General features: G+C 40.7%; 1 protein-coding gene across 5 annotated transcripts in view; it reads right to left on the bottom strand.

The window, feature by feature from the left end:
* Positions 1–1,501: 1,501 nt before the first annotated feature.
* Positions 1,502–14,110, bottom strand: part of LOC148150656 (S-adenosylmethionine decarboxylase proenzyme-like) — a 52,427-nt gene continuing 39,818 nt past the window's right edge. For 4 of the 5 annotated variants that reach the window (XM_087983097.1, XM_087983092.1, XM_087983091.1 and 1 more), the window contains 7 exons: positions 13,825–13,951; positions 10,211–10,313; positions 9,085–9,127; positions 8,474–8,618; positions 8,302–8,394; positions 6,996–7,151; positions 1,502–3,234 (listed from right to left, as the gene is read on the bottom strand). In XM_087983097.1, coding sequence (XP_087839223.1) covers positions 3,094–3,234; positions 6,996–7,151; positions 8,302–8,394; positions 8,474–8,618; positions 9,085–9,127; positions 10,211–10,313; positions 13,825–13,941 — 798 coding nt within the window. In that variant the 5' untranslated portion in view covers positions 13,942–13,951 and the 3' untranslated portion in view covers positions 1,502–3,093. The remainder of the gene's footprint in view (positions 3,235–6,995; positions 7,152–8,301; positions 8,395–8,473; positions 8,619–9,084; positions 9,128–10,210; positions 10,314–13,824; positions 13,952–14,110) is intronic. The other variant, XM_087983090.1, reaches the window with a different exon arrangement.

Below are 14,110 nucleotides of genomic sequence, written 5' to 3'. Positions count from 1 at the left end.
ACTATGCACAACTCTACCAATCTTCGTATCATCTGCAAATTTACTGACTCACCCTTCGACTCCCTCATCCAAGTCATTAATAAAAATTACAAACAGCAGAGGACCCAGAACTGATCCCTGCGGAACTCCACTTGTAACTGGGCTCCAGGCTGCATATTTGCCATCTACCACCACTCTCTGACTTCGACCGGTTAGCCAGTTTTCTATCCAATTGGCCAAATTTCCCTCTATCCCATGCCTCCGCATAAGCCTACCATGGGGAACCTTATCAAATGCCTTACTAAAATCCATGTATACTACATCCACTGCTCTACCCTCATCCACATGCTTGGTCACCTCCTCAAAGAATTCAATCAGACTTGTAAGGCAAGACCTACCCTTCACAAATCCGTGCTGGCTGTCCCTAATCAAGCAGTATCTTTCCAGATACTCATAAATCCTATCCCTCAGTACCCTTTCCATTACTTTGCCTACCACCGAAGTAAGACTAACTGGCCTGTAATTCCCGGGGTTATCGCTATTCCTTTTTTTGAACAGGGGCACAACATTCGCCACTCTCCAGTCCCCTGGTACCACCCCCGTTGACAGTGAAGACGAAAAGATCATTGCCAACGGTACTGCAATTTCCTCTCTTGCTTCCCACATAATCCTAGGATATATCCCGTCAGGCCCGGGGGACTTGTCTATCCTCAAGTTGTTCAAAATGTCCAACACATCTTCCTTCCTAACAAGTATCTCCTCTAGCTTACCAGTCCGTTTCATACTCTCCTCTTCAACAATACGGTCCCTCTCAAAGGTCCTGATGCTTAGGCAAACTGTTATCCAAACATTTGATTATCTGAAAAAATACACCCTGCCCATGTCGTTCAGATAATCGAGGTTGTCCTGTACACCTAATTCCTGTGAAATGTTTCCTTGTTGGAAAGTCTAGGTCCAGGGTTACTGTTTCAAACTGAGTCACTGCCCACTTTAGACAAACAGAAACCTTCTCTCAGAGACGAGTGACTCTTTAGAATTCTAAAGGTGATGTAAGCAGAAGCTGTGCTTCTTTTTAAAAAAAATAGGTAGATATTACTGGAAGGTAGATTGTTGATTAACAAGCGGAGGAAACGTTATCCTGGGTAGGTAGGCCTGTGCAGTAATCATTACAGAAAGGCTGAGCAATTTCAAGGTGCAAAGGGCCTGCTCCAAATTTGCAGTTAAACCCATTGGTTTTGACACAGAACAGCATTTGGAGGTGAATTGACTTCATGCCAGGATAGGGCCTCCCCAGCTATTACAAAGCTCTGCCTAATATTAGCATGTGGGCAGATCCCCAGGATTCAAATTATCCAGATTTTACTGTAATCAGATTGTATTCTTTCAAATGTTACTTGGCTGTTGTACATCTAATATTGTATTAACCCCACATTTAACATGCAAGACAAAATAACTAAGTTGGTGTGAGTTCACTGCACTGAGATAAATACTGAGGAAATGAACAAAGCAGATGTCAAATTAATAGATTCCATAAATCTTAATTTTATTTAAGCATTTTGTTTGCAGTATAGACAAAAGATTTCAGAAGTTGAATTAAAATATTTTAAACAACTTGGCAACAAAGTTCTAATGGCGCCAAAATTTCCCCCTTAACAGATACAATGAAATGTAATGAGCAAATTAACTTCATCTTTCACAGTAAAGGCTACAAATCAGTACTCAAATTCTCTATCAAAAATTTAATAACTGTTTTAGTTAACTGTAATAGGTATAAGCACCTCAATCCATATCAAACTGGAATAAAACATTTTGGAAATGGAAAGCTATGGAACCTCAGCACTGAAGAATAGAATGTCTTCATTAATAAAGAATGATTGGTCCACAACGAACTGGCAGTCTTTACAGATGTTTTCAATGCCACAGTAATCACTGCCAATAACTTTTAGTTTATAAATAGAACCTTATAATTAATAAATGTGGTGAAATATACCAACCATTTAAACAAACAGATCTGTAATTAAATGGTACCAACCAACCAAGAGCATTCCCCCTATTCCTGGGAAAAATGCCATATCATGTTCCTATGCGTGCTTATCAAAACTCAGAACCCCTGCTACAAGTTAGGCCAAATTTCCAAAAATCAGTAACCATGAACTAAAACCGTGAAGGTATTTTTAACACCTATAATTAATACCCCATCTTCCTGATTATATTTTATGGCCATGCCATTTCTAGTGTCCATACTATCTGCACACACCGTAACAAATTAACAGAAATCATGTATTAAGTGAGACAGGAAAGAAAATACACAAGGTATCATGGGATGTTCACAATACACAAGGAATTATGGTTACTTACAGCAAAAGTGACTGTAACTGAACAAGTAGATTCTATATTGCCTATTCATTTTTAAATGGGGAAAATCATATGAAACAACTGGAGTCGGTGATCCCTGGCGTGCTTAAAGTAGAATGCGCAGTTTTCTCAGCCAATGAATACTTCTACTCATGAAGTAATCCATTATTTCCCCCGTGAGAAACTAGTTTGCTAAAGAATTAAAGCTAAACAAGAATCCTAACATAATATACTAGTCATATTAGGAGTCTGCTCAAATTCCTGACAAGCTGTCTGGGCATACGGTCAACATGAACAAATGAAGAACTTCCGATTCTTTAACGACATCTGATGGAGAGGAAACAAGCAAATAAACTGTTCTAAACAAACCAGGGCCCTCACCTAATGAGGCCGGAAACCTTGTCTGTGGAGAATTTTTGGCGTCACTTGTAGAAAACCTATATGTTGTACATTTTTAAACTTGCAAGTGTTATATAATTGTAAACAATAAGCACCAAATTGCTCTACATGCACTTCAATATTACAGCAAGAATGACCTAGCATAACTAAACAGAGAAAAGGGCATCCATGCAAGATTTCCAACTCTTTGTTACAAGGACAGTTACATTTCAAACTTGACACAATTCTATTGTGGTTACATACAGGGCCTACAAAATGGATGAAATGGTGGCAGTGTGAAGTGTGGCCCTTACTAGCCTGAACTAGAGGACAGCCACCATTTACCTTGCACATTTTTTTACGTTTTTTCATCTTTGTTATTCAACTCTGCTGTCTCTGACAATTCTTGACATAACTAGAAAAGACAAAATTGTAATCATTGAACTGGGCACACTGGCGATCGAGGCGCTTGAATCCTTCAATTTTCTGGGGAGAAGAAAATGAATTGCGACATTTGGAATTCTGCAATGAAACAAAAACAACGCATTACAACAAAGGTGGGTCTCACAATTTATAAACTCAAACATCCAGTGAATGCTATACAAAAGTTCCATGGAAAAGAACACAATAGTTGTTGCCACTTTTTATAAAGAGTTTGAAAAATTCCAAAAAATGGATTAGCCTGCAGTAGATGAGGCTGCTCGACTTTTTATTCCTTCAGATGTAAGCACTGCCAATCCCTGAAAACCCAAGATGGCGTGACCTTATTCAACTTCCCCACTTTGCAGTGTAGGTTCCACCGAATATTAGAGTTGTAGGCTCCTGACCCAGCAAGTGAAGGAAGGACAACATCGTTCCAAGTCACAAAGGTTAAAAAAACTTTAAATATGGTTCCAATATGTCTGCACGCCTTGGCCTAAGTGGCAAGTCACATCCACAAAGTTCAATTGCAGAAACCTTGGTGAGTTGCTGCAGTTTATCTTTTAACTGGAACATTTAGCTGCCACTGTGCACAAGTAACCCACGGTCTCTTAGATGAGGCTAAAAAGCCTCATTTAGGAAATGAAGACTATTCCAACAGATTCCTGATTTGGACTTTGTAGATGGTGTCCAAGTTTGGGTAGTTCCGATGATCACTGTTTGTTACAGCATCTGTCTTGTTCCTGACAGCTCAGAATTTACAGCTAGTCCAATTCAGTTTCTGGTCAAAGGTATCTCTTGCAATGCTCAGACGAGAATTGAGCGATGGCAATATCACCGAATCTCTTCGGGCAAATGGGCCATTGTCTGGGATCAACTGTTACTTACCACACATGCAACCAAACTGGAATGCTGACCACTTCGTGGAAAGATAGAAACTAAGAACAGAAGATTCAATATGATCACAGCTCATGTGCAATTTCAATGCCATAATTCCACTTTCTCCCTATGTTTTTAAAATCCAAAAAAATTAGCAATCTCTCAAATATAGTTGAGTGCCCCACCTGCACAGACTTGCAGCAAATTCTACAGCTGACCACCCTATGAACGAAATGCCCATAACTTCAGTCCTCAATGACTGCTATTTGAGAACACATTCTTTTGTATATACACACCCTCTGATATATCACTATTTAATTGTCTGCACTTCTGCATTTCACACTGATGTGCATGTCACATTTATCCACATTATATTGTATCTGCCATGTGTTTCCTCCTACACTCAACTTGCTGAGATCACAATGAAGCGTCCTTTCATCTTCACAACTAAATCCCACCTGGTTTTGTTCCCAAACTTAGAAATATTGCAATTGGATCCTTTATCCAAGTCATTTATATGTATTGCCCATAGCTGCAGTCAATGACCTGACCCTTGCAGCACGTTACCGCCTGCCATCTGGAAAAAGACAGATTTATTCCCATCCTGTTTCTGGTCTGTGAACTGTGCCAGTACATTATCCTAATCCACATGCTTTAACGTTGGCCAGTAGCCGATGTGGAACCTTGTCTAAAGCCTTCCTGAAGTCCAAATACACATCCACTGGCTCCCACACATTAATTCTATTAATTACATTGTCAAAAAAACTCGAAGATTTGTGAACCATGAATTCCCTTTCTTTCATGGAGAGCTGGTACAATTACTACATTTAAAAGGCACCTGGATGGCTATATGAATAGGAAGGGTTTAGAGGAATACAGGCCAAGTGCTTGAAAATGTAACTAGATTAATTTGGAATATCTGGTCTGCATGGATGAGTTGCACTAAAGGGCTTATTTCCATATTGTAAATCTCTATGACCCTATGACCTTAATCACATGAATGCTTTCCAATTGTTCCAAATGTTATCACCTACCTTATAAGAGTGAGCATTTGCTGCTTAGCAGGCTCATTGATCTAGGTACATAACTTTAGAGCTCTTGTGGCACAGTGCTAGTGTCCTTACCACTGAGCCAGGAGGTCCAAGTTCAAGTCCTACCTACTCCATTAGTAGATAACATGTGTGAGTAGTTAACAAAATATCTAAACTCCAGCATTGCCTCCAATACTGAGGGGAGGCTAACTGCTCCGTAATTCTGTTCTTTCCTTTTAAAAAGTTTGTAGCTTACAATTGCCATCCTGCAACTCACAGGAATTGCTCCAGAACCTATTTTACCTCAAGGCTGTTTCATTCCGTACTCTGCACTGCAGATTAGCAAGTCCCAGGATTTATCTGTCTTTAGCCCTATAAACATACAGCACTGTTTTTAAAATTGAACTAATGTTGATTTTCTTCAATTCCTCCCCCGCATCATAACTTTGGCTCACTAACATATCTTAGAAATTGGGTCCTTTCTTGTGACAAGGAGCAAAATGGGTTCAATTCTTCGGTCTTTCCTGTTCCGTTATAATTCCCCTCATTCTATCATAGAACCCCTACAGTGTGGAAGCAGGTCATTCTGCCCATTGAGTCCACACCAACTCTCCGAAGAGCATCCCTACCCTATTTTCCCATGGCTAACCTACTTAGCCTGCATATCCTCGGACACTATGGACTAGCATGGCCCATCCACTTAACCTGCACATCTTTGGACTGTGGGAGGAAATCTATGCAGAGATGGGGAGGACGTGAAAACTCCACACACACAGGTGGCCAAGGCTGAAACTGAACCTGGGTCCTTGGCGCTGTAAGACAGCAGCACAACCATCAAGCTACCGTGCCACCCGACTGTAAGGAACTTGCATTTGTCTTTACAAATACCTTTTTCTTTACATTTTTATATAAGTTTTAACTTTTAATACAAGTTTACTCATACTCCAATCCCATATCCCCTGATCCTTCCCTTCCTCTTTTGCTAACTTTAAAACTGCTACCAGTCCTTAGTCTTGTGACTTTTCATGGCAATTGTGTGTCACTTCTTTGATCTCATACTGGTTGAGCCACCTTTCCTTTTTTTGTATTGCTCTGTATAGAGATCGACTGCTTCACTATTTGAGGAGATGCAAATGGAAGCGAACACTCCATCTGTAAACATGCCCACTACTGATGTTATAAAGAGAATGTCCTTGATCAAACAGCAGCACCTGGGTGCTGAGATGATTAGCCTCTATCAACAAACACTGATTTGGATCCCATTTACTATCCTGAGAAAAAGAACAGGAAATAACCACCATAAGAAATGACATCACCACAGGAAATGACAGCACCAACCTAAGGACACCCAAACAAATAGAAAGCGGGCTACACCACCAGTGCTCCATCTGAGCCTCATGTCGAGTTTCTGCATTTCTAGTCAAGTTGCAACAAACTATGTAGCCATTGTCACATTGCACTTGTTGTAACTTCTATTCTAAATGCTTTTTAAATCCGATGCTTCTAACAGTATTCGGAAGAAATATTGGCAAATCTTTTTAAAAGTAATCCAGTCCTGAAATATATGCATTATTGGGAATGTCAGAAATTAATACTCATTCCCTGTTGTGTGGACTGTAACAGAGCAGACTTTTAAGGACAACAGGCTACTTAAAAGACGTCAGTGAAATAACTGAATATTAACAGCAATCTGATGACTCCTTTGTTACTTAAATATATCATTTTATTTCCTGATTTGAGAGAGATGGTTCAAAATTTGAACCTGCCATGGTCGGGATTTGAGCATAAGTGGTCCAATACACTTGGTCTTCTCTCAATCAAAGATCACCTGAAATATTATCTCTTGTTTCTCCTGGCACAAATACTGCTCTCGCCTGAGGGCTCTAAGCATTTGTCTACTTTATTTCAGAGGTCAACCAAAAACTCGTTTTACAGAAAAACCTAGAATCTCACCTGATTAACAAAAAGGGTTGTGACAAATTTCCCTGGCTTGAAGACATCTACCACTTTTCTGATTAGGTCATCGTAAGAAGTCTGGGCCAGGTTAGTCTCAAAGCTAACATAGGAGAAGTCTGGCTCTGGGGTGATATGAATTGTCCAGTAAGTTCCCTAAAAAGACAAAGCATTATATGACTCATTTCAGTTAAGTTATAATTACTTTATTAATTCCGTAGAAAAGATTCTAAAGTCAAACATTTCCCCTGCATTATTTGCATATTACATTAGTGGTCCTGAAGTAGCACAAAACAGCCAAGTGAATTTTAAAGCCTGTTCCTTCGCCTACTCCAGATTTCAATAACATATCAGAACCTTCAAATGTTTTCATTTCTCCTTCAGGATTTTGATATATTCATATTGTCAGATGATTGCATTTAAAAATTAATTTCTAAGTAACTGGTAAGCTCATTCAGCTAGGTTGTTAAAAACAGCAATGTATGCTATTAAAAAGATGTTTTATGTACTAAAAGAATCCCACGTGATCCCACAGGAAAATGTATTTAAAGATCTGTCCCGTAACTTTGAAGAGAAAGATCCTCATTCCATAAAAACTCAACTCTGGTAGGACACATTGTAATCCACAATTGTTCTCAACACAGTATGATCTGCAGCCAACAGTAGCCAAGTGTGATTTCCTTTTGCATTCAGGACAGCTATATCCTGTGAGTGCACAGATTACTTTGCAACTATCTTGTCTGCAAGATCAGAAAATATACTGGTCTGAGATGTGAACACCCTTACTTCGAAGTTCACAAAAGCATCATTTCCAAAACAAGGAAAAGAATCTTCATTTGCAATACACTTCAGCTTGAGAGATATGGTAAGTCTCATGTTTAAAGACTGCAACCTGAACAAGCTACATTTGTCTAGGCCATCAAAACTACTCTTAATAGCCGGCATCCCAAAATGATTTTTCAAATGAAATGCTTGTCAAGTGTATAAACCTTGAACAAATTGCATAGCTGATTAAAAAGCTGTCTGAGCACACTTCATTCAGAAAATGTGAAAAGGGCACAGTATTTCACACAATGGACAACTGTCATTGACTCTTACAAAATGATTTCTCTTGGCTAAAAACATTTCATTTGTATTAGTCAGTTAAACTTTGGGTGCTTATAGAATAAGTCAAGGCAAGCTCGTGAGATGCAATGCCTTCTAACTTTGAGACATTTTTATTTGATGATGAGGGAAGGGGAGGGCAGGAGGGAGAAGAGACACAGATAGGAAAAAATTAGAAGTTCAAGATAGGACGCAAACTTACATCCACTTTCATTCCATTCATTGAATACCCACAAGGATCGAACAGTGTGGCATCAATGACTGAACCTGGTATCAGGTCACGAATTCCACTCATCTTAAAAAAAAACACCATGTTTCAGCTTCCAGAGATTAAAAAAAATGTTTTTAACCTTTAAAGTTTATTTCATACATACTCGAGTGACATCATTTACAGTAACACCATCTTTCATGAAGAACTGGTCCATGACAACTGGATCAAGCTCGCTCATCAGAACCTCAAGTGTCTGATCCGGCTGTTTGATCCCACTATCCTCTGGCATATCCAGAGTGTAAAGATACCTAGATCAAACATAAATGACAATATTTGAATGAAACTTTACATTAAAAATTCATAATTGGTAAGCATTCAGCAAAATGCACTTCTACAGAACTCAACTATGAGACCTATCACTTAGAACAGAACAACTGCTTAAGACTTGTAAACAGAACCATGTGGGAATATGATTATGATTTGAGCTTAAGGCTGACTTTCAGTGTCTGAAATACAAAAAAGTTGTCATTCTGAAGTACAACACAATTGCACCAACCTGGACACAGCCAAAGTCATCTGTAACTAACCTAACTTCACAATAAGCTGGGACAGAGAGTTGGTAAAGTCATACGTGACTTATTGTCTTGTTCTCTTTCCTTTGTTCTGATGGCATTTTCCTGAAACTTCTCCAAAACAATGGTTAAAAGGTCAAATCAGAGCACTGAATTAATTGGATCCATGTCCATAAAAATTTGCAGAAAGATTTAAGCTTACCAGCAATCAGAATTCATACGTCCCATGCAATAGGCCGCCCCATCTGGAGTGAATAAATGCTCACGGTTAGAGACCAATATGCTACAATAATTTCAGTTTCCAAGTCAAGCACCATCTTTTTGAATTGACTTGTAAAGCAAGATTGATAGGTGGCCACAGATAACAAACTTTTAATGTTTTGATACAAGTAGGCAACTGAACAGACTATAGCAGTTTTGACATATCCAAATTCTCCTGAAAAAATACTCAGGATACTGGGTGAAATGTGATTAGACAATCATCTGTTGTGTTCAAATAAGTTAGATATACATTCCAGCCACTGCTGGCTGCAACAACCAAACATGAGCTCATTTCTATTGGTTATGGCTTTCTGCTGCTCCAACGCCATGACCACCAGTGTCCCTCACTACCTATCTCCCACCTACATGTGGCCCTTAAACACTGAAATAGTAACATGTTTTCCCCTTGTACGCTGACAATATCCAGTTCTACTTCACTCAACTCTTCCAGAATTACTAACTGCATGTGTAACATCCACTATTAAACTGAGAAATTTCCAATTAAATGTCATTGTCTTCACTGTCGATTCTACATCCCAATCTCCTGAATCTGTTACATAAATGCTACCCTTGAATAATGCTACCCCCTCCAAATTGCTTCCAATTTTTTTTTTGAATGTCACTATTCTTCAACTTCAGCACACAATCTGGCATCCTGCAGCCTCATCTCTAACAGCTGGCACATTATATTTATTTGCTTCAATGTTTATCATCAATATGTCTACTCTGTTACAAGTGATATACACCTACAGATGCAGTCTTTAGATCAGTCTTTTTGTTATCGAAGTAATATTGAGTCTCGATTGCTGAATTATTCCTCAGTTCACTTTTCTCTACCATTCACTTCCCCTCATTTTCAACTACTTTGGGGAGACAGGACGCTAATGTGCAGAGTGCTTCATGGAACACCCCTGGAAAACATCGATTTTCCTGCTCCTCAGATGCTGCCTGACCTGCTGTGCTTTTCCTGCACCACTCTTCAACCTTGCTTCACATATGTTCAAATTTGCAAACAGATTCAGCACTGAAGATTTTATTAGCTTCAATAATTTCTGAGTTGAACTTACTTGGGAACACCATATCCAGAAATTCTACCTCCTCCTGAAAGTTCCTATGTGGGTATTCCTGATGTGCTGGCTTCACAAAGTTTTTGCGGGAATAGAAGAAATCCTGTATTTAAGTTACACGCACAGATTTCAATTAGGTGGATTTAGAGCTTTTACAACACAAGTAGTGACTCTTAAAATTAGCTGCTAAATGTTCAACAAATGGTGAAGACAAGACATATGGTGTTACTTCCTAACAATGTGCTAGTGTCAGTTTTCTTTTAAAATGTTTGGCTGCAGTCAGGAAGTTCCAGAGATTGACAGAAGCCAATTTGTGCAGATGTGATTTAAGGATTATGAAACTCTGAATTGTGAAGTATGTCAATTATACTATGCTGCATGCCAAACACACTATTAGAACGAAATCATTATAACAGATATCATTTCATCCCCTGTATATACATTACAATCGTTTGCATTTCAGTTTCTTGTGCCACCACTCTAACTTTCACTAGTTCACTTGTTAGCTATACCCATTACAACAGTTGAATGTTCCTCCTGCAGAATATGGGAGGTAAGGGTGTCCCTGCTGACTACATCTGCAGGAAGTGCACTCAACTTCAGCTCCTCGAAAATCACGTTAGGGAACTGGAGCTAGAGCTGGATGAACTTTGGATCATTCAGGAGGCAGAGGGGGTTATTGAGAGGAGTTACAGGGAGGTCGTCACTCCTCAGGTACAAGAAAAAGGCAGATGGGTTACAGTCAGGGGACAGAAAGGGAACCAGCAGGCAGTGCAGGGATCCCCTGTGGCCATTCCCCTCAACAATAAGGATACCGTTTTGAGGGGGGACGACTTACCGGGGAAAGCTGTGGGGCACAGGGTTCATGCACAGAATCTGTCCCTGCTGCTCAGAAGGGAAGGGGGAAGAGGAGCAGAGCAGTAGTCATTGGGGACTCCATAGTTAGGGGGACAGATAGGAGGTTCTGTGGGGACAAGAGAGACTCACGGTTGGTGTGTTGCCTCCCAGGTGCCAAGGTTCGGGGATCCTTAAGGGGGAGGGGGAGCAGCCCCAAGTCGTGGTCCACATATGCAGGAAGAGAGATGGGGATTTAAGGCAGAAATTCAGGGAGCTAGGATGGAAGCTTAAGAGTTAGGACGAACAGAGTTGTCGTCTCTGGTTTGTTGCCCATGCCACATGCTAGTAAAGCGAGGAATAGGGAGAGAGAGGAGTTGAACACGTGGCTACAGGGATGGTGCAGGAGGGAGGGTTTTGGATTCTTAGATAATTGGGGCTCTTTCTGGGATAGGTGGGACCTCTACAAGCAGGATGGTCTTTATCTGAACCAGAGAGGTACCAATATCCTGGGGGGGAAATTCGCGAAGACTATATTGGGGTGGGTTTAAACTAATCCAGCAGGGGAATGGGAACCAAAATTGTAGTTCGAGTATAGAAAAGGTTGAGGTCCAAAATCAATTTTCAGGGATGCAAGATGGCACCGGCAAGCAAGAATTGGTTTGAAGTGTGTCTACTTCAACGCCAAGAGCATCAGAAATAAGGTGGGTGAACTTGCAGCATGGGTTGGTACCTGGGATTTTGATGTTGTGGCCTTTTTGGAGACTTGGATAGAGCAGGGACAGGAATGGTTGTTGCAGGTTCCAGGATTTGGATATTTCAGTAAGAACAGAGAAGATGGTAAAAGGGGGGGGAAAGATGTGGCATTGTTGGTCAAGGACAGTATTGCAGTTGCAGAAAGGATGTTTGGGGACTCGTCAATTGAGGTAGTATGGGCTGAGGTTAGAAACAGGAAAGGAGAGGTCACCCTGTTGGGAGTTTTCTATAGGCCTCCGAATAGTTCCAGAGATGTAGAGGAAGGGATTGCAAAGATGATTCGCGATAGGAGTGAGGGAGACAGGGTAGTTGTCATGGGGGACTTCAACTTTCCAAATATTGACTGGGAACACTATAGTACGAGTACTATAGATGGGTCAGTTTTTGTCCAGAGTGCGGAGGGCTTCCTGACACAGTATATAGACAGGCCAACAAGGGGCGAAGCCACATTAGATTTGGTATTGGGTAATGAGCCCGGCCAGGTGTTAGACTTGGAAGTAGGTGAGCACTTTGGTGTCAGCGATCACAATTCTGTTATGTTTAATTTAATGATAGAAAGGGATAGATATATACCACTGGGCAAGATTGTCTGACAATCACCTGATGAAGGAGCGTCGCTCCGAAAGCTAGTGTGCTTCCAATTATAGACCAGTGAGCCTTTCTTCAGTTATTGGTAAAGTGTTGGAAAAGGTTATAAGAGATAGGATTTATAATCATCTAGAAAAGAATAATTTGATTAGGGATAGTCAGCACAGTTTTGTGAAGGGTAGGTCGTGCCTCACAAACCTTATTGAGTTCTTTGAGAAGGTGACCAAACAGGTAGATGAGAGTAAACTGGTCGATGTGGCATATATGGATTTTGACAAGGCATTCGATAAGGTTCCCCACAGTAGGCTATTGTACAAAATGCGGAGGAATGGGATTGTGGGAGATAAAACAGTTTGGATCAGTAATTGGCTTGCTGAAAGACACAGGGTGGTGGTTGATGGGAAATGTTCATCTTGGAGTCCAGTTACTAGTGGTGTACCGCAAGGGTTGGTGTTGGGTCCACTGCTGTTCGTCATTTTTATAAATGACCTGGATGAGGGCGTAGAAGGGTGGGTTAGTAAATTTGCAGACAACACTAAGGTCGGTGGAGTTGTGGATAGTGACGAAGGATGTTGTAGGTTACAGAGAGACATAGATAAGCTGCAGAGGTGGGCTGAGGGGTGGCAAATGGAGTTTAATGCAGACAAGTGTGAGGTGATTCCTTTTGTCGGAGTAACCGGAATGCAAAGTACTGGGCTAATGGTAAGATTCTTGGTAGTGTAGATGAGCAGAGAGATCTCTGTGACCAGGTACACAGATCCTTGAAAGTCGCCACCCAGGATGACAGGGTCATTAAGAAGGCATAGAGTGTTTTAGCTTTTATTAATAGAGGGATCGAGTCCTGGAACCATGAGGTTATGCTACAGCTGTACAAAACTTTGATGCGGCCGCAAGTGGAGTATTGTGTACAGTTCTGGTCACCACATTATAAGGAGAACGTGGAAGCTTTGGAAAGGGTGCAGAGGAGATTTACTAGAATGTTGCCTGGTATGGAGGGGAGGTCTTACGAGGAAAGGCTGAGGGACTTGCGGCTGTTTTCGTTGGAGAGAACAAGGTTGAGAGGTGACTTAATAGAGACATACAAGATATCAGAGGGTTAGATAGGGTGGACAGGCCTTTTTCTAAGTATGGTGACAGCGAGCACAAAGGGGCATAGCTTTAAATTGAGGGGTGATAGATATAGGACAGATGTCAGAGAGTAGTAAGGGTATGGAACGCTTTGCCTGCAACGGTAGTAGATTCACCAACTTTAAGTGCACTTAAGTCGTCATTGGACAAGAATATGGACATACATGGAATAGTGTAGGTGGGATGGGCTTCAGATTGGTATGACTGGTCGGCGCAACATTGAGGGCCGAAGGGCCTGTACTGCGCTGTAATGTTCTATGTTCAAATGTGGATTACGTGCAAGACCTACAAAAAAATGTCAAAGTTACCTGAATGGAATCAAAGCCGCAGTACTCACGAGCAAGTTCCAACAGGGGTTCCAGTGCTTGCAGTAAGAGGGTGGTACCGCATGTCTTCAAAATGAAACGTCTCTTGGAGACAAACATGCTACTCTCACTGTAAAACAGACAAAATTAAAAAATTAAAGATGATCTCCCACATCTCAACTTTTAGAGTTCTTTGGCAATTTAAACAAACTTTTAAAACAGGATATTGTTCACCATCTTCATTTCCACCTGAGCGTCATAGAAAGCTACCACCTAGAAAGAACTTTCG

Source organism: Chiloscyllium plagiosum, unplaced genomic scaffold (genome assembly GCF_037043375.1).
Source record: "Chiloscyllium plagiosum isolate Xiang-an unplaced genomic scaffold, Cpla_swu_hap1 HiC_scaffold_3, whole genome shotgun sequence".
NCBI classification, from domain to species: domain Eukaryota; kingdom Metazoa; phylum Chordata; class Chondrichthyes; order Orectolobiformes; family Hemiscylliidae; genus Chiloscyllium; species Chiloscyllium plagiosum.
This window is presented reverse-complemented; position numbering and strand designations above follow the sequence as displayed.